This window comes from Acipenser ruthenus, chromosome 4 (genome assembly GCF_902713425.1).
Source record: "Acipenser ruthenus chromosome 4, fAciRut3.2 maternal haplotype, whole genome shotgun sequence".
Classification (NCBI taxonomy): domain Eukaryota; kingdom Metazoa; phylum Chordata; class Actinopteri; order Acipenseriformes; family Acipenseridae; genus Acipenser; species Acipenser ruthenus.
The window spans coordinates 65,808,380-65,830,032 of record NC_081192.1 but is presented as its reverse complement, the minus strand read 5'-3'; the positions used below and the strand labels follow the sequence as shown (position 1 = coordinate 65,830,032).

The 21,653-nt window shown below is 40.9% G+C and overlaps 1 protein-coding gene across 1 annotated transcript; it reads left to right on the top strand.

Moving 5' to 3' along the window:
* The first annotated feature begins 4,379 nt into the window (after positions 1-4,379).
* LOC117399879 (uracil nucleotide/cysteinyl leukotriene receptor-like) lies at positions 4,380-17,974 on the top strand. Its single transcript, XM_033999315.3, has 2 exons — positions 4,380-4,443; positions 15,978-17,974. The coding sequence occupies exon 2, from the start codon at positions 15,991-15,993 to the stop codon at positions 16,993-16,995; it is 1,005 nt and encodes a 334-aa protein (XP_033855206.2). The 5' UTR covers positions 4,380-4,443; positions 15,978-15,990; the 3' UTR covers positions 16,996-17,974.
* The last annotated feature ends 3,679 nt before the right edge of the window (positions 17,975-21,653 follow it).

The following is a 21,653-nucleotide window of genomic DNA, read 5'->3' as shown; positions in this document are numbered from 1 at the left end:
ATATATATATATATATATATATATAATCTCCGATTGATAACTATTGCAGCAGCGTATTTTTCGACTGTAGAACAACTAATTATTTAACATATATTATACATGATGGCAATGATACTATATAAAAAAAATAAATAAATAATAATAATAAAAAAATAAAATAAAACATCCTTCAAAAGTGACATTGTTGTACCCCAGTAGGTGGGGCTGTGAGCCTGTGCTTACAAGGTACCACGAAATGTTCCTGTCAGGACAACTGAGGAAGTCAGCACCTCCGGTCACTTTTCTTTAATTAACAAAAACGCTTATTCACTGCGAAACATGAACTACTTTAGATGTGTAATGACTGCCGTATAGGACAATGACATTCAGGTTAGGGTTTCGGTGTAGGCAGAGAATTACACTATGTAACACAATTTTTGTTCCTGGGTAGTAAGTGTTATTTCCTAATTGCTTATGCCTCAAAAGTATAGAAAATGGCTATTATTCCCCACAAACTTTGCTTTTGTGACCAGGACAGTGATATTTTGAAATTTACCTATTTCCAATGAAAAAACGGGCGAATTTGTGGTCTTTTCGTTCACATAAAGTCAGAAAAAAACAACATATGAATCCAAATTAAAATGTATTTATACTAAAGTAATACAAAAATGACTACAAAAGATTTAGAAGTGAGTAGTTTTTCGAGATTTACGATTATACTGTAAATCACTTTCACGAATCAGCCTCCAAATGTAGTCTCCCAGCATGTTCTCGTTATACTGTCCTTGGTAGCGGCGTTCAAAGTCCAGTATATCCTGGTGGAAGCGCTCGCCTTGCTCCTCCGAGTACGCTCCCATGTTCTCCTTGAATTTATCAAGATGAGCATCAAGGACATGGACTTTGAGGGACATCCTACAGCCCATTGTGCCGTAGTTCTTCACCAGAGTCTCAACCAGCTCCACATAGTTTTCGGCCTTGTGATTGCCCAGGAAGCCCCGAACCACTGCGACAAAGCTGTTCCAAGCCGCTTTCTCCTTACTAGTGAGCTTCTTGGGGAATTCATTGCACTCCAGGATCTTCTTTATCTATGGTCCGACGAAGACACCGGCTTTGACCTTTGCCTCAGACAGCTTAGGGAAGAAGTCTTGAAGGTACTTGAAGGCTGCCGACTCCTTATCTAGAGCTCTGACAAATTGTTTCATAAGGCCCAATTTGATGTGCAGTGGTGGCATCAGCACCTTCCGGGGGTCCACCAGTGGCTCCCACTTGACGTTGTTCCTCCCCACAGAGAACTCGGTCCGTTGTGGCCAGTCCCTCCTGTGGTAGTGCGCCTTGGTGTCCCTGCTGTCCCAAAGGCAAAGATAGCAGGGAAACTTGGTAAAACCACCTTGGAGACCCCAGGAATGCCACCATTTTGAAGTCTCCTATGACCTTGATGCCATCTCAGAAAAATGCAGATATGTATCCACTTAGGCAGCTGGAACCAAACTGAACTGGTGGGCTTAAGGCCCCTGTATTTATACTACTATTTATATTACTGGAAAGTTCTAGAAAGTTCTAGAAGTTACTCCAAGTTTACTCAGCACTGAATCTATCTGGAATGTTCTGGAAAATAGGTAAATTTCAATGTCCTGGTCACAAAAGCAAAGTTTGTGGGGAATAATAGCCATTTTCTATACTTGTGAGGCATAAGCAACTAGGAAATAACACTTACTACCCAGGAACCAAAAAAAAAAATATTTGTTACACAGTGTTATCCATTGTTTTATTAACAATAATATGATAGCCAATCGCAGTGCAGTGTCCTGACAGGAAAATTTCGTGTTACCTTTGCAAGGACAGCTCGATTTCCACAGTTCATGAGCTGGAGTGCCTGCCATTTTACCAGAGCCGTGAAGCTGTATTTTTTTCCTGTGTACAACAGGTATCAGTTGTTTTGCTTTGGCTTTAGAAAAAAGAAAAAAAAAATGGTTACTTTGATTCTTTCAGTGGTTAAGCAGTGTTAGTAGTGGATGGTTATATAAAACAATTACGTTTTTGGAGTAAATGAAGATTAATCAGTGGACCAAGTACTGTACCAGTGAAATAAAAGAACTTCAAAGATACACACACAAGGGCAAAATTACCATTTTCTATAAAAGGAGGAGTAAATAAGGACCAAACAACAACAGTTTAAAACAAACAAACAAACAAACAAACAAAAACCTATATCCACTTTTACAACAAATATAAAAGAAAAGCCTAAATGAAGCAAGATAATTATATCACTAGAAGATTTGAGGTGCTCCCACAGGGAGGTCATGGATGGAAACTGACAAGGGAAATTCATAATTTTTTTTTAGTTTTTTTTTTACAAGCAATTGATTCTCAGACAGTATGGAGCAGTTTCACTCACCAAGCAAACAGAATTTCAAGCATTGTATGTCACATGTAAGCATCATAATACAGAAGATATGATCGCTTAGATGAATTGTAAACTTCAGACAAGCGCAATGCAAATTGGCAAAAGTAACAGAAATTCCACAGGTATCATTACATAATGTGTGCCAAATTGACATTTAGCCAATATTGGATTTTTAAGTTCTGTGAGATGCAACAATCTATAATACGCAAAGCAGTTTAATAGCAGTGTATGTACAACGCTGCTGCAACACAAAATGTAAGCCTCCTGTCCTGCATTTGATAAAACACATTATAGGCATACATTATCTTCTACATATATACAAAGATTAAATACATAAAGGCATTGCCCTTTAGTGTAACAACCAATTTCATCAAACTGAAGAATGGCCTGGCATCAGTCATCGTTGAAATAACATTGATCATAGCAGCTGTGTGTTTTTGTTTTGTTTTTTGTCAGACCCCCTTGGCAGAAATATCCAAGTAATGTAAACCATATATCTTCCCAGATACATTTACATGCCTGTTGACAGAGGTAGCATAAAAATCCCCCCCCCCCACCCATTCAGTGCTCACTGAATAGCCCACTGATGAATGTATAGTTATGATTATACTGTATATCACAAGGATTGACATTAAGAAGTACAGCATGAGGAATGGCAGGTTTTGTGGCTAGTGTTGAATTAGCCAGGGAAAGGTGCTTAATCACCTGTCACATATTAGCACATGTATAAAATCAAAATGCATACTTTATGCCACCAATTTAGTGGCATACTTTATGCCACCAATGTATGTAAAGGTTTATGCCTTTTCTGGGATAGTGGTGAAGTCTGCTTTGTTACTCCATTGTCCTCAGCCCCTACCCAAAGAGATTTTCTGTCACACTGAAAGAACTGACGAAAGAGGTCTTCAATTCTAAGTGAGTCAGTTACCATGGCTCTGGTGACAAACTATCACTGCCTCAAACCTACTGGCAGCCATTCCTCTCTTCCCAGCATTCTTTTAACAAGCCTCTGCTAACACCCTCCAAAAAAACTGAACAAAACATACATCATAGTGGGCTATAGCATGTAGAAGACCCAAATTTACTGGGTTTAGCACTATTAAAAAACGGTGTACCTCCTGGTTTGCTAGAACTGCCACAAAGCAAGCATAAGTCTGTGGGTATAAGTAAAAGCATTATTCTTTCTAGCCAGTGAGTTTTTCTTGCCCTAATCAACTATGAATAAGGCCGGAGATCAAAGTTTAGTGCCTGTTGGATCTCTTCCTGCAGCCGGGTATGCCTCATGTAATATCAGTGGCTGTTGGATCTCTGACTGCAGCCGGGTGTGCCTTGTGTAATATTAGTGCCTGTTGGATCTCTGCCTGCAGCCGGGTGTGCCTCGTAATATTAGTGGCTGTTGGATCTCTGCCTGCAACTGGGTGTGCCTCATGTAATATTAGTGGCTGTTGGATCTCTGCCTGCAGCCGGATGTGCCTCATGTAATAATGGTCTAGAACTAAAATGTAAGTATTTATGGAGCAGGATTCCAACCATGAATAAATAGAAGCAATTCAAATACATTTAAACAATTTAGCTAATTGGAAACAAATCTTCCATTGCCCCTTAAATGTAACTTGGGATTTCCAAATTGTAGTCTTAATATGTTAGAACATACAGCTGAAACATCAGCAAATACAGACTAATTAACAAAAAGATACATTCAATATTAGTAATTCAAAAAATATGGGTACTGAATACTATACATGTAAAAGAAAAACATGTGCTTTATCAACTGTTTGAACCTGACATTTCAGATAGGAGACGGTGAGGCAACCATTTTAGCTTTTGTGAGCAGTGTTTACAAAAAACACCTTTGACATACATTAAAGAAGTATTTTTAGTGTCGAACAAGGTATTTATACTCTTCCTACTGTGAAGCTACAGGAAATCACCCTCAAGGAAATCACACTCAAGAGCCTCGCCTTGCCTGTTTCATATCACTCAACATAGTTTACAGTTTAAAAGCCCACGTCCAATACGTAGTCTGACTTCTTGCAAAATTCAAGAATATACAGTATAAGGTAAGTGGAAACAGAGTGCAGTTTCATTTTACTAAAGCAAATTATGAAACATTGGTAGTTCCAGATTATGAATACCATCCATTATTTAATTAACCGGAACAGAATTGAAATAATAAGCAAGTTTTTTTGAAACATGAGTTAAACATAGCATTGCAGTGGTCTGTGTCTTGCTGTACTGTTTCTGTACGGACATGTAAAAGGTTATTTCTTGTTTTTGTAAAGACTTTGTTTTTGAAGTTATTTGTGTGTAATGCAATATTTGAATTACTCCGGGCTCAACATCCATTGGACTATGGTCTTAATTCACAAGGGCCATTAATATTAAGCTTAGTAAACACAGCAGAACACTGCAACCACGTTGCAGTATGTACAGCACAGATGTAATCAACTGTATTTACAGCAGTTAACGACAGTAAATTACAATGGCTGCTGTAAATTATGCAGTAAATAATAATAATCATAGTAATTTGTGTCAATTTGATAACCACCATTTAGTTACAGAACAGAACTTCAGTATGCTAAAGTAAACAGCATTATATTGTACAACAATTTTCTGCTGTAAACTGTAGTGTTTACTGTAGAATTATTATTATTATTATTTGTTTATTTAGCCGACGCCTTTATCCAAGGCGACTTACAGAGACTAGGGTGTGTGAACTATGCATCAGCTGCAGAGTCACTTACAATTACGTCTCACCCAAAAGACGGAGCACAAGGAGGTTAAGTGACTTGCTCAGGGTCACACAATGAGTCAGTGGCTGAGGTGGGGGACCTCCTGGTTACAAGCCCTTTTCTTTAACCACTGGACCACACAGCCTCCAGCAAAACATGGTTGTACTCATTTACAATAATACAAATTGCTTTAGTAGAGTTGGGGGCACTAACGAAAGCCAAGGTCAACTACCACACGACAGAGCTTTCATCGAGAGGGCACTATCACTATTAAAACCCAATTCTCATTATTTTCTATATAAAAAAAAACAACTTTAAAACCTACATTTACCTTGAACTAGTAATATTTTGTCGGGTACCCTTCTGCTCAGAAAACTTATAGTCCCAAAAATGTTCATAAAGGATCAAATACATAATTAGAGAAACTAACAAATAACCTTATTAAACAAATAACCTTTATACTTGTTAGAGCTGCTTATAGTTTATCTATACAGAGCCAGATATCTGAATAGAGCAATATTATTGAACTGTCTGTGTCTCGGTTTGTTGTTGTTGAAAGATGCTGTCTGAGCTAGTTGAGCTGACACGACAGTAGCACATACAGGACTTGTTGCTTTCATCGGTGCAAAGTATTGATTGGTTGGTTTTGGTGGATAATAAAATAAATTTGGACCAATTGTATCTTTGTTTAGTATTTGTTGTCCAAAAAGCTGGTACTTGATTGACAGCTGATGCAGCGACATTCCAGCGGACATCTACTATCTACTAGAGCCCGCTACAGCTGGAAGCTGATTGGCTGATGATACTGAATCATTTTCTAATCACATTAAGTACCATGTCAGTAGTTGCATCCACAACGATCCAAAAAGAAAAACATGTTTATTCACAAACTATGTTTCTCTAATTAAATCAAACATTTTTAGATATGCAATTTTCTTTGTGTTTGCTAACTAATTAACATATGGGTGCTTATTTAATGTGCATGCATTACCCACAATTTGAAAGGAACAAGCAGGTGCAAACCTACTTTGTCAAAACAGGAAAGTTTTGTGAAAATATCATTTTGTCTCTCCTACACCTACAAATAATCAGTTTTGGCTCTGAAGACTTTCTACTGCTATGGTTTTCATTTGTTACATTCATCATTAGGAATACTAAAATGAACTTAATACATTCATTAAGTTTCTTTTTGTAGTTTTAAATTCAGCACTATTGAGTGTTTAATAGTTATTGTTGATTTTGATAGTGCCTTGCATGTCCAGTGAGCTATGCCACAAATTCTGGGAAAACGTATTGATGGTAGGGAAGAAGCCACAAAGAAGCAGTGTTTCAGGGTTCAAGCACCAGTTGGGCAATTTAATTCAGGAAAAAAGAAACAAACTTTACAGTAGGATTCTGGCCCTCTAAGGTTAGAGAAATTACCTGAATTTATAAGCTGGTATGTCCTCCGTAAGTCTGTCCTACTCTAAACTTTGGGTAAGGTTAACTCCTTCTATCCCCACCAAGTATTCAGAACTGTATTGATCCTGTTCTGCTCACTGTACAAAGTTTCCTGTAGCTTGCATTTCTTGGGGTCTCCCAGGTGTTATCAACAGCTCTCTTTTATAGAACTCACTGAATCCATTTGTTGTGGACAGGCACAGACAATTGACAGAGCTAACAAGCATACCTGAAAGTTGACTCTAATTACCAAGATGGCCTTGAAGATAGAATTGCCCACAGTGCCTTCATGTCCCCAAGGGTCCAAAAGCCCTTCATTTTACTGTATGGCCAGAAAGCTCCATCATTTACAACAACTTTTGACACCCAGAATGGAATGTAATTTTTCTAGATATGTGGTGTAAACATACCATCATTGCACTATACTTTTCTAGATTTTTGAAAAGCGCATTCCAACTGTAATTTACGTGTATAAAATTTACATTACAAAGAGATTAACCTTCTTTGAAATTATTCAGAGAAGTCTGTTGTGAAATTACTAACAATGTAGTTTTGACAATCATGGGGAAGTACTGATATAGCTCTGTGCCCTTTCCCTGGTTGGTATTTGTTTTGTTTTGTTTTAAACCGTGCTTCAGGAAATAATGAATGGTTCATTTATATTTAAGATGGTTCATTCCTTATTTTGTGATGGTTGAGACTTTAAATGCCACTGTGAAGGACAGCCTTGAGTGGAAATGGTCTTCCAAAGCTGTGTTCAGACTAGGCTGAAAAAACAAACTGAGACTTCAGATTCCAGACTGATCTGACTGTTTTGACTAATAGCTGGTTCATTCTTCTACCTTATGGTTGGTTTTTTTTCCCCCAGTAAAAAGTGGCTGTACAACTGAAACCTTGTTTGCAGTACAGGCTGCCCAATTAGGCATTCTATGTATGAATAGAACTGGACATGTCTTGCTACGTACAGCTACGAGTCAGCATACGGCAGAAGTATGACAGGGCCCTCAATATTCATTGCTATCCTCAAGCACACCAGCACACATTGGAAACTGAGTACAGGTATTTAAAAAAAAATACCTGTGTAAAGGGATGTTCTTTTACAAGTGTGTGTATCCGCTGATAGACGAGAGAGACACAGAGGTTGGAGTTGAAATTTCGCTCAGGTGTCCAGGTTTTATTTCAATTGTTGCAGTGGTAGGTGGCCGCCACTTGGGTACCAGCAATAAGCCCTAGTGCGGGAGGACATACATAAAAATGATAAAATACAAAAGCAAAACACTTTTCAAAACACAGCTAATCAAACAAAAGTTGGCCTACAGGCGGCCGAGTGCTACCTCCCCTAAAATGAGTGTCCCGCCCCAGGAACCTGATACAGACTAAATACAGATTGAAAATCCCCTAAATTAATCCCTTTGGCTAGATCCCAAGGATCCCAGTTAAACACACGATGGTCCTCGGTTTTGGTGCCCTCACCCAGGATTTACACGGAGTCATGAGGCTTTCCACTGGTAAACAAAGCACAGAATAAAGGACTGTTTTTTGAGCTCCTTTTTAAAGTCATGTGGCCAGGGTTCATTGGTAATCAATTAGTCAATCAACACCTGGCCACATGCTGCATATGGATTTGAATAAGGCAGGGAGGGAATTCTAACCTCCTAGCCCTGCCACATTTAACACACATTTTATTTGCCCAAACTTTCAAATGAAACACCTTTTCTTTACAAATAAAGCATATCTTAAGATAAGGCATATCTTCTACATGTACAGGCCCTGCCACAAACTGCTACAAACATTTTTACAAAAAGAAAAACAAACCCTCAGAAACTGTTTGCAATCAAAAACAGAACTTCAGTAACCATTCATAATCTCAGGACCTCAAAGTTGATCTTAACAGTGCCATCTAAGGTCTCAGCCAGCACAAAAATAAGAAACAAACCATCTTGTTTAAAAATTAACTAAAACATTAATCTTAAATATTAATGAACCATGGTGTTTATTAACTAATCATCTTAAATATAAATGAAACATCTTAAATATAAAGTAACCATTGTGTTTATTAATTAACTGCCTTAAATAAAAAATGAACCATCTTAAATATAAATTAACAATTCATTATCTCCTCAATGGCACCTTACAAAGGAGATAAGGAAGTATATTTCTGTCTCACTAAGTTGATGATTCTTTAATGACTCAGGGGACGACACCTCTAAAAAGTATAGTATGATGACAATATGAGACATCAAAATGCTAGAAAAACAATGTTCCATTCTGGGTGCCAAAAGTCGTTGTAACAAAGGACACATTCATAATTAGTCAAGTTGACAAAACACTAGAAAAATGATAGTGCTAATTGTGGCCTGTAAAACCATCCGAGAGTATAACTGTGGCAAAGTGCCCCGCCCCTGTGTGCATTTCTGTGTTGTGTATATGCGTGCGTATGTAAATGTTGGTGTATAGTCATTGGTACACGGGATATAAACGGGTCTGTGTTTCACGTGTATTTAAATAGTGTATATTTGTATTTAGGCACGGGATTGCACATCACGCACGTGCATTTAAAATATAATATGTGAACACGGGGTTTCACGTAATGAATTCACGTGCTGGGATTCAAGTGAGTAATTAATTAGTAATTGAATCCCAGCACAACAGTATATATAGATGCACGTTTCTTGCACTAAGGGTTAGGTGTTCGGAAGAGGAGAACGGGAGAGAGAGAGAGGAGAGTTAAGTTAAAGATCGTAAAAGTGAAGATAAGTGTGTGTACTCACCGTGTTTGTTTGTCTCCGAGCACCGTTTGTGTTTAGTGCGTTTTGTTTGTCTTTTTACTTTGGCGTATAGTGCCGTGTCCCGTGTTTTGTGCTGTTTTCAACCCTTTTATTTGTTAATAAACGCTGAGTGCAGCCATTGCACTCAGCTCATCATCAACCACTGTCTTTGTTTTGAATTCCTGTCTGGTCTGACGCCACCCACTCTGGCCGTCTTTGTGACACGTGGTGTCATCGTGGGATAGCCGCGCCTCCAAGCGTCAGACCAGGAGGGGTTACAAATATTGTTTTTGGGGGGAAAAAAAAAAGAAAAAAAGAGAGTCAATGGCAGAAGACGCCATCAAACTGCGGGGCTGGTTCCTGGAGAATGCTGGGCTGGAGGCCCAGTCTCTGCCCATGGTCGTCCGGGCTCTGTGGATGATGGACTGTGAGAGATGGGAGGCATATCAGGAGGAACACACCCCAAACACCTTGGAGGAAGGTGTGGAGTTTGTCCTCAGCTACCTGGAGGCAACCATAAATGGAACAGCAGCCCAGGTAGCAGGACCACCAGCAGAGGAGTACCTGCTGTCCCCATCTCCACCAGCAGAGGGTGAGTACCTGCTGTCCCCATCTCCACCAGCAGAGGGTGAATGCCTGCTGGTTTTGCCTCCACAGCCCGAGCGAGAGGAGCCTGAGCGTCCACAGCCCGAGCGAGAGGAGCCTGAGCGTCCACAGCCCGAGCGGGAGGAGCCTGAGCGTCCACAGCCCAAATGGGAGGAGCCTGAGCGTCCACAGCCCAAATGGGAGGAGCCTGAGCGTCCACAGCCCAAATGGGAGGAGCCTGAGCGTCCACAGCCCAAGCGGAAGGAGCCCGAACGTCCTACGCCTGAGTGGGAGGAGCCCGAACGTCCTACGCCTGAGTGGGAGGAGCCCGAACGTCCTACGCCTGAGTGGGAGGAGCCCGAACGTCCTACGCCTGAGTGGGAGGAGCCCGAACGTCCTACGCCTGAGTGGGAGGAGCCCGAACGTCCTACGCCTGAGTGGGAGGAGCCCGAACGTCCTACGCCTGAGTGGGGGGAGCCCGAACGTCCACAGCCCAAGAGGGGGGAGTCGGTGCGTCCACAGCCCAAAAGGGAGGAGTCGGTGCGTCCACAGCCCAAAAGGGAGGAGTCGGTGCGTCCACAGCCCAAAAGGGAGGAGTCGGTGCGTCCACAGCCCAAAGGGAGGCAAGTCGGGGCTTCCACAGCTCTGGGACCCAAGCCACCAGCAGAGGGGAAATGCCTGCTGGTTCAGCCCCAAGAGCCGGAAGGGGAGGGGTTACAGGCTCAACCCCCTGAAAATTTTTGGGGGGGAGAAGGGCAGGATGCTGGTGTCCCCCAGCAGCCTCTCGCTATGCTGCTGAAGGCAGCACGGCGTGCACATGCCCAGCCGCCACAGCAGAGGGAGCCAGCACCGCCAGGAGCAGAGGAGCTGGAGCTGCCTCTGCCTCCACCACCGCCAGGAGCAGAGGAGCAGGAGCTGCCTCTGCCTCCGCCACCACCACCGCCAGGAGCAGAGGAGCTGGAGCTGCCTCTGCCTCCACCACCTCCAGGAGCAGAGGAGCAGGAGCTGCCTCTGCCTCCGCCACCACCACCGCAAGGAGCAGAGGAGCAGGAGCTGCCTCTGCCTCCGCCACCACCACCGCCAGGAGCAGAGGAGCTGGAGCTGCCTCTGCCTCCACCACCGCCAGGAGCAGAGGAGCAGGAGCTGCCTCTGCCTCCGCCACCACCACCGCCAGGAGCAGAGGAGCTGGAGCTGCCTCTGCCTCCACCACCTCCAGGAGCAGAGGAGCAGGAGCTGCCTCTGCCTCCGCCACCACCACCGCAAGGAGCAGAGGAGCAGGAGCTGCCTCTGCCTCCGCCACCACCACCGCAAGGAGCAGAGGAGCAGGAGCTGCCTCTGCCTCCGCCACCACCACCGCAAGGAGCAGAGGAGCAGGAGCTGCCTCTGCCTCCACCACCGCCCGGAGCAGAGGAGCAGGAGCTGCCTCTGCTGCCCGTACCTCCGCAGGGAGTACGGTGGCCGGAGCCCCAGAAAGGGGAGCTGCCGGCCACGAAGGGGGAGGAGGTCTGGAGACCACCAACCCCAGCAGCAGTTTCGCTGCCGGAGATCGTGGGGGAGGTCCGGAGACCTGCTCCCATTGCAGCTTTTTCGCTGCAGGAGTTCTTGTGGCCGGAGCCCCACAGGAGGGAGCTGCCGGCTACGAAGAAGGGGGAGGTCGGGGGACCACCTGCCCCCGCAGCTTTTTCGCTGCAGGACGGGACCAACAGGCTGTCAGCCGTGCCACTACCGGCAGGGGTGCTGACAGCATGGCCAGCCATGGGCCCACTGAAGCCTCCCTTCCCAGCCCGAGACTTTGTCCTGGACTGCTGGGTTTTTAAGGGGGGAGGTGGCCGTTGAGGCCATGTGTGCTGCGCACAAGGGGGGGTATATGTGGCAAAGTGCCCCGCCCCTGTGTGCATTTCTGTGTTGTGTATATGCGTGCGTATGTAAATGTTGGTGTATAGTCATTGGTACACGGGATATAAACGGGTCTGTGTTTCACGTGTATTTAAATAGTGTATATTTGTATTTAGGCACGGGATTGCACATCACGCACGTGCATTTAAAATATAATATGTGAACACGGGGTTTCACGTAATGAATTCACGTGCTGGGATTCAAGTGAGTAATTAATTAGTAATTGAATCCCAGCACAACAGTATATATAGATGCACGTTTCTTGCACTAAGGGTTAGGTGTTCGGAAGAGGAGAACGGGAGAGAGAGAGAGGAGAGTTAAGTTAAAGATCGTAAAAGTGAAGATAAGTGTGTGTACTCACCGTGTTTGTTTGTCTCCGAGCACCGTTTGTGTTTAGTGCGTTTTGTTTGTCTTTTTACTTTGGCGTATAGTGCCGTGTCCCGTGTTTTGTGCTGTTTTCAACCCTTTTATTTGTTAATAAACGCTGAGTGCAGCCATTGCACTCAGCTCATCATCAACCACTGTCTTTGTTTTGAATTCCTGTCTGGTCTGACGCCACCCACTCTGGCCGTCTTTGTGACAATAACAAAAAGGGTTAGTTTCTGTTTAGAAAATAATATTTGAATGAAAATTATATAGAATTTGTCAAAGCATTGAAAAAAAAATCTTACCTTTTTTAAAGTGGCTGTTCACAAAAGCCTGTGTACTCTAGTGGTTATGGTTGGGGCTATTTTTTTTTCACTGTAAAAAATTGCTTATTTCATGGCATTTCAGGGTCTAAAAATAGATATTTTAATATATTTCACAATTAAACATAATATTTATTAAAGCATAATTTTCTCTAGAGTTACCATACAACAAATGTTCCTAAATATTTAAATGCTTGCTTGAAAAACAGTCAATGCTAAATGGTAGAATATTTAATTTTTTAATGTCCACCTTTTAAATACATTCTATTTTCACTATCAGTGAATTATCAAACAAAATAAAAACATAAATAAATGTAAAAATAACAACAGACACGTGAAATGTCTCCTTCTTGTACTGGACACAGTGATCTTTTGCAGAAATATTTCCAATCTTTTATGCAGCTGGTGTCTTTTTCATTGAAGATATTTGAAAGAAATTGTGCAGCTCTATGAAAACTAAAATGGATGCCTATGGCAAGCCAAACTATAATTTAGAGAGCTTTCATATTAATTTAAAGATATCTCTAAATTATTTTAAAATATCTAAATTGCATTAAGAGATATCTGAAAATGATTGCCAGATATCTTTAAATGGAGCTCTTTGTGAGATATCTAAAATGCATTTCAGATATCTTTAAATCAGTTTTCAGATAATTTAAAATGTTTTTGAGCTATCTTTAAAAAAAATGTCAATTATACACAAATGTTATTTCAGCGCAATGATTTATACATTTAAAATAAACTGAACAGTATAAATATGTGTGTGTGTGTGTGTGTGTGCGTGCAATTTACTTGTACTTTTTTTAACCAGATGTCTTGTTATTTTGGACAACCTGTCTCCAGATGTAAACAGACGGTGTATGCCATTCATGGGGTTTCCGTGCGGGTCAATTTACACATGAAATGGCGACACGCGTGCACATTTAGGAGAATTATTCATGTAAATCAGGTTTGTGGCCGAAAAAAACCGCCAGAGAGGGATAGGGTAAATCTCATTTATTCGTGTAAATGATAAAACACAGGAAAATCCACGCACAGTTTCGCATGAAACCCGCATTTCACGTGTAAATGTTAATGAGCGTGTTTATCCTCAACTATAAATATTGCAAGGGAGCAGGTCAGTTGTTACTGTGGATTCCAAGATGGCAGAAAGTAGTGGCTGATGGGCAATTTTATGGTTAGCAGTGGTGTAGTTCACCTTAATGATAATTTGGGCGGCTTTTTTTATTATTGTTTTTTGCTGTGTCTGGTCTGTCATGTTGTATATCTCTTGTGGGTTTACAGTTCTGTATAAAACCACTTACCATAAACTGCGTTATGCCCTTGTTATAGTATTAAAGCAGCTGTTTGAGAATACCCTTGCTATAAAAACTACACTAAAGTTAAACACGAAGAGCAAGTGAGCTGCTTAAATGTCTAACTGAAACTCCAGAGTGACGCATCCAGTAAAGGCGCTCCGCGAAGAGTGCAGGACGTGCCCTATAGTCTGGACATCGCGAGTTTGAGTCCAGGCTATTCCTTTGCCAACCGAGGATGGGAGCTTCCAGGGGGCGGCGCTCAACTGGCCGAGAGCCGCCCGGGGGGAGGGAGGGTTAGGTCGGCCAGGGTGTCCTCGGTTCACTGCGCACCAGCGACCCCTGTAGTCTGGCCGGGCGCCTGTGGGCTGTAGCTCTTGGGTGGCTGCATGGTGACCCGGCAGTGTGAAAAAAGCGGTCGGCTGACAGCACATGCTTCGGAGGACAGCGTGTATTCGTCTTCGCCCTCCCAAGTCAGTGCAGGGGTGGTAGCGGCGATCTGAGCATAATAAAGTAATTGGCCATTCCAAATTGGGAGAAAATGATAAAAAATAATTGGCAACGACTAAATTTATAATAAATAAATAAATGAATGTCTAACTGAATTAATTCCCTTCCTTTTTTTGATCCCAGCTGTGTCCAAAGACAATGCATGTCTGCCGTCCACGTTAAATATAGTTGGTGAACTGGATGTCATGAGCCAGCTTGATCGCCCGAAACAGCGCAACAACATCCAACAAGTTGTTGATGCCCTCTCAGAACTGACCAAATAAAATTGCAAATGAACGTATTGTGTTTTATTTGTTTGCATCATTAATATTTAACACAACAGTAAATCCAACACAACTTAAAAGAAAGGAGAGAATCTCTGACAGCACGAGCCTCCTCAGATCGCTGCTGTCCAATTAAAACTGGTGGCTGAGGTAACCTTCACAGTTGCCAAGTCCACTTAGAATAATTGGGCTTGTTTTTTAGCTGGTTGGAAGTTGCATAAACACCCATACTCTAACATGGGTTCGCTTGTTTTGAAAGGCAGTGCCGTCTTTTTTTTCGTGAGACTTGGCAACTAGGGTTGCCACCCGTTCTGGTTTTGCCTGGATTGTTCTCTTTTTGAGGCAGCTGTCCTGGGAAATCTGTAAGACTTCCCGTGACATTAAATGTCAAAGTTGACTCAAGTAAAATAAACTGAGTGACTGGAAACCCAAAAAAGCATTTTACACAAGACATTTATCTCAAGCAAACGTCTCGATCAAACGTCTCGAGGTAAAAAAAAAAACACACATGGAAACCCCATGATTGATGTCTTAAGTAGGGGACACATTCATTTTCATGTTTTTAATTACTCTACCCACAAATGAGAATTGGTAAACAACAAGAAAAGTGTAGCTTGGTGTGACGGGTTACACCCCGCCCCTGTGTTTACTTGTATTTTTTTCTATTATTATTATTTAAATGCAATGCATGATTTGTGTTTGTTTTAAATAAAATAAGGTTTTGTTATTGTTGTTTTACAGCATGGATGGGGTTAAAATCCCCCGTCCAGCTAAGCTTGTGCGTAATCTGGCCAATTCCAAATTAATTAAGTAATTACCAATTGGGAGATAGCCACGTATATAAAAGTGAAGCAGCCACTCATAGAAGGTTGATGAGAGTGCAAAGTATGAACGAGAGAGTGGAGACAAAGAGAGAGACAAACTTCAAAAACAATTGCTACGCGTGCTGGGTTAAGACCAGCATGATACTTGTTTAAATTATTGTATATGTTTATTTTGGCCACTGTGGTTGGTGTTCAGTATTTTGTTTATGTTCAAATATTTTATTTTCGTTAATAGAGAAAGAGCGCATTTGCATCTCAACCCAGCAGTTCCTGTGCCTGTGTCTTCTTGTTCTGATGTCACCCACCAGCTATGCTGTTCACACTTAGTATTGCAATTTTCGTCACTCTGGATTCATCAACATTAATGGGGTAAAACTACTATGTAAAAAGCAAATCCTCCAGATATTTGTCAACAGAGAAACAACTGGTCTAATAATCTTTAAATTGTGCTACAAGTAGTTTTTTAAATTTAGTTCCTGAAATTAAATTACAACACAGTAAGTTCTGAGTGGCATTTCAAACCCATGGCTTTGTGGTTATTGTGTTGTTTGTTGTAAATTGCCATATTAATTTTCTTTTTCTTTAATCCTAGGTTAAAATCTTCAATGATGAGCAATAACAGTGACAATGAAGCAGAACATTTCACAAAAGAATCCCACCTTGAGAATATTCTATTTGCTTGTTATTACCTTGTGGTTTTTATTGTAGCCATCCCTGGCAACACCTTGGCATTGTGGGTCTTTATCTCCAAAGGTGAAAATAAAACTTTTACTGTCTTTCTGAGGAACCTGGCAATAGCTGACATCTCCTACGTGTTAATACTACCAGTGCGTATCATCTACCACCTGAACAGCAAACACTGGCCATTTGGTGAAATCCTGTGTCGTTTAATAGGGTTTCTTTTTTATCTCAACATGTACTGTAGTCTCTACTTCATGACCTGCATAAGCCTGGATCGCTTGCTTGCAATTGTGTTTCCAGTCAAGTCCATTAACGTGCGGAAGCTCAAGAATGCCCACATAATAAGTTGCATCCTCTGGGTTGCCCTTACTATTTCACTGTTCCCCTTGCTTGTTTCACCTCAAACAGTACACATGGATAACACTACAGTGTGCCTCCAGCTTTACCGGGAACAGACATCCAGGCGAGCCCTTGGGTCTCTCAGTGTTGCCTTTATTATTCCTCTCGTCACAACAGTGTTTTCTTATTTACTTATCATGCACAAGCTGTGGAAAAGAGATCAGGTCACAAAGTCAATTAAGGACAAAGCCATGAAGATGATCATATTGGTGATGATACATTTCTTTGTGTGTTTTGTGCCATATCACGTTAACCGTTTTGTTTATATCCATGCATTTAGTAGCAATAGTGTGTCCTCTGAAATGAAAAACACTCTCTCCCTCAGCAATCGCATCACTTCCGCTCTGACCAGCCTCAGTGGGGCTCTGAATCCGATTTTGTACTTCTTCCTTGCACAGAAATTCAGAAAAACATTACTAAATCTGTTCTGCATTGATGAACACAGAGATAGCAGCAATGGTGACGTCACTCATCAAGAGGTTCCGAGTACTAGACATGAATTCCGGAATACAAACAAAAATAATGTATAATAATTAAAATATTCTGACAAAGCAAAACAAAGTATCTTAAACTCCTGCGCTGTACAGTATATGCTAGAGACAATGGGTGTGAATTACCTGGCAATAATCACTGTTTACATGCAAAAATACAAGTCTCACCTTTTTGGCATGTTATTTTGGTAGGACCTTTTCATTTGGGTTTACATGTTACTTTCTTTTAGGGAGAGAAATTTTCCTTCTGAATGCAAATTACCCTGTTAACAAAAAAATACGGGAAGATATTTTTAATGTGTCTGTCAGCGTTCCAGTTTGGGTTTTACAAGAAGTTTTAGGTTGTGTTGAAGAATATTCTATTTTTTGGAATTTGATTAAATATATTATCTTTATTTAATGCAGGGCAGTACCAGTATCTGGTTGTGTGACAGAGCATTACAAGATGGCTATCAAGTCTTCTAAAAATAAACTCATTTTTTTCAGATGAGCATGACTGTAGGATGTTTGTCACCAATGGCATTATCTATAATTAGCCCACTGTATTAAAAGCGTGCATGCAAACACAACCAAAATGTATTGTTGCAGTTTAATCTAGTTCATGTTTTTTATGTAGTTTATTCTATCTAACATAATTCTAATCCATTCCAGTTCTGAATTTTGTAGAATGCATGAGCGATATCTGAAGGAACCATTCAGATAGCGAACGTGCAAGTGGAGACTAGCTCCATGTGATGTTTATTATTATTATTATTATTATTATTATTTATTTCTTAGCTGATGCCCTTATCCAATTGTGACTTACAACTGTTACAAGATATGTGTGATTGCAATCTTATAAGCCTTTGGCAGATTCTACCTGGGAGCTCTGTGAAGATTGTGAATTCCATTCCTTCTGGCTCCCTGTTGCCTCCACAGGCTGTGGAGGATACAGACAAGAGACCAGTTTATTTTGTTTTGCCTATCTGTACAACTCTTTTTTTATTATTTAATTTGTATACTGCACAACAGGCGCAATGTGTAAAAACATTCTCTGTAAGCCTTGCTTGCCACTCCTATAATAAATGTCCGCTTTTGCGGTGGAAGATACCTTCAGCCTGCTGTCTTCTCTTTGTGGCACATTAAGTGACTTGCTTTATTACATGTGGTAGCACAAGGGTGCCAAACACCTTTTCTTTTAGAGGCTCATGGAAAGGAAATATCTTGTTGGCAATGGTGCAGGAGCAGGAATATTAGGCTCAACAACAGCAGCAGCTCCACCAACAGCAAATGATTCTGGCAATACAGGAGCTGCTGGTGAAAGGACCCAGGGCCCATCATTACCTTGGGCTGTACTAAAGATGCCAATTATGGCCCCCAATGATGATCGAGAGGTTTTATTTCCATTGTCAAAAGGACTGTAGTCATCTATGAATGGCTGTGGCGGGTTGCCCCGCCCCTGTGCGTATTTTATGTTTATATGTATGTGTGTAGTGGGTTATGTAGCACGGGTGACTTAAAATGTATATTTGTATTTAGGGACAGGGATTGCACAATCACTTCACGTGCAGATTAAAAAAGTATGTTGGTATATGAGCACAGGGATGTGTGTGGGTGTGGAATAGTAGGTGACAGGGAGGCAGTTAATCCTCCCTGCAAAAACACGTGGGAATGTGGCTGGAGCCGTGAATTGAATAAGTGATTAAATAATTAATTACGGCTCCAGCCACACGTGTATAAATAGGGTGATCTCGGGCGATACAGGGTTGTGTGTTCTGAGGCGGAACGTGAGTAAAGAGAACTGAGAACTGTAAGCAATTGCTACGTGATTTTGTTTGTTTTGTCCTGTGTCTGTTTATTTTGGCCACTGTGCCATTTTGTTTGTACAAGCGTTTTGTTTATTTATTATTAAACCGCGCACTAGTGCATTCACTCACCACACTGTGCCCTGTCTCTTCCAGGCCTGACGTCACCACAGCGCTATCCGTGTCAACGGTCCAAGGAACAGTGGCCTTATTCTACTGTATTTGTGTTAAAAGGCAGTGTCAGTAAGTGTTAAATGTTGTAAAAGTCTGGCTGATTTCTCTAATGCAGTGTATGTGTGTTAAAACTACCTGGAGTACCTGTATATAAAATATATTATCATACAAAATACAGTAAATTCCCTTCTTGTGACAGTAGACACCATTCAGACCACTCTCTGTCAGACCCTTTCAATATGAAGGCAATCTGAAGATGTCCTTTTTATTAAGATAATTTAGATGACCATAATAGAGGGCTTATCGACCATCAAATCTTCAATAGGACCTCTGTTTTTGAATGCCAACTTTACACAAAACATTACTGAATAGACCTTACTAACAAAACACATTTCTTTGACAATAGACTGGAGGCCTGTCATTGACAAGTATGCACTTTAAAAGCATGGTCCTTAAATGCAGAGGAAGCCAGGGATGTTGAGTCACACAACCATAAGTCAGAGCAAGGCTTCAGCCTGCAAAATGAAGTTTTAGCTGCAGTATGAGTCACGTAACACTCAAACTAAGATTTTTTGTTATAGGGCTAGAACAAGCTTATTCTCAGGCCTCAATATTGGAGGATTTGATATATTTTACCCTTTCAAAATTATTACTATTTAATATATTTTTATTATACTAACACAGACATGAACCACACATTATGACAAGTAATCTGCTGTATGTGAATAACTGATTTGTAGCACATCATACACTGTTAATATGTATAATATTTTCCAGTTATTACAATATTCCTTGGAAAAACACAGTTGCTGAACTTATTTTATATTATAGTGTCCTCGAAAACCAGGAGTACAATATATTAGGTGAATTCTATAATACATGGACTTGAAACAGATATGAGTCTGTATTAAAACATAAGGATAACAGTGGCATTACGTTACTTTGGCAACAATGACATAAGAGCAGTGGGAGTTTCCTTTAGTTAATCTTATGTTATCACAGCATGTTCTACAGCAAAATCCTCAGTTTGCTTACCTTTGATGCCGAAAAAGGTTTCAGTAGTTCCGGACAAACACCAATCACAAAATGTTTTAGTACAGATATTTATTGTGGAGAATGCGGAGTATGCGATTTTACAGAGAAGTATGTTGTATATACACATTCATTTGGCATCAAACCTAACTTGGTTTGAGGGCTCGCTGCCTGGTCGACTGGACGAGGCTGAGACCCCCCATTGATAAAACATAGAAATTGTTATTAAGAAAGGTGGAGATGGGGAGGTGGTGGGTTACGATGAAATCGAAACGCAACTGAGAGGTAAGTGAAGAGGGTATTTATAGTGCCAACAATCTTAATTAGCTAATGTGTAAATTGAATGATTCAATTTGGTGACGCGGAGATTGGTGTCTGACCCTCCTCCCGAACTTTAATTATAAATTTCATTTAAACTATGGAATGATTAAAAACAAGTAAAGAAAACAGAAATGCAGTAGGGTTGGGACAGTGGGCCAGTCTATCGTGTACATACTGGGACCTCTACAATGCCAAGGATGGGAGCTTCATTTTATAAACAAATAAGAAAACAATTGCCTAGGCCCTTGCAGAATAAGTGTAGCTTGGTGATTAAAAATTCTCAGACCCTTTTTAATCTTAGATACAGAAGCACTTGTATTTGTAGTTTTTAAAATCATAGATGAATTAAAAAAGGATTATTCCACGTCAATCACGCCTGTGGAAAGTGAAGTACACTGGCCAAAATATGGTGAGAAGCCTAAACCCTAGGTTGAATTGTGAATTCATAGGAGGTCATTTATCTCATATGTGTGGTGTATTTAAAAGTACATCTTTACCAAGAACAAGCAGTGCAGTAAACTATTCAGTTCTTCTGATCTGTAAAATGTGGTCTTGAATGGCTTACATTGAGAACAAGCTGAAAATGTGAAGATTACGCCTTGCACATTCTGTCTTCTGTGTGTAGATATTTCTTACTAATCATTAGCATATGTCAAAAAGTAATTGCTACAAGATATATGAAGCAAAATGAGCTGTTACCTAAACCAGGGACCCAATTAGGGACCTTGATACCTTCAATCAAAAGCCTTCCCACATTCCTAAAGCTGCAAGATATTGCCAGGGTGTACATTGAAATAGACACCTTTCTTGCTAGAATAATTTCCTTTTTTATTACTAAATCACAAACAGGATTCATTCATCAATTGCAAGACTAGTGCAGAGAGTGGCGTTTGTTTTAGCGACCAAAAAGGTGCACAGCTTTTAGCTAAAGATTGATGGTAGATGGTGCTTCAGCACAGAAGACAAGATAATTGTGACATTTTTGATGATTAGGAATGTCTAAATTATATTAAAAACAATCCATTGTATGCAATACATTTCACCAATAGTATGAGGAGTCTTTTAGATATATCAATTATATATTACAACCGCCTAATTTGGATACTGATAATCAGGATTGCTGCTTAAATGGGATACAACTCTGGGAGAAGGTTCTTCCCAATGCTATTTATGTTGTTTATTTTCAAATGATGAACAGAGATCGCTTTTTAGAGCAAGACAGGTTTGCGTAGCACAGTGCAGTGAGTACGTGATTACGCTGTGACTTGCGTAAATCGCATAAGCCATGTTAAACTCTTGAAGGAGCTGGAGTCTCCTGTGTTCTCAGACTTCTCTGAAAGAAAGTTGACGTGTCAACATCGCAGGTGCCTTGCATTATGATAACTG

What these genes read in the sequence shown, in the direction of transcription:
- LOC117399879 (XM_033999315.3), top strand. Translation starts at nt 15,991, where the DNA reads ATGATGAGCAATAACAGTGACAATGAAGCAGAACATTTCACAAAAGAA.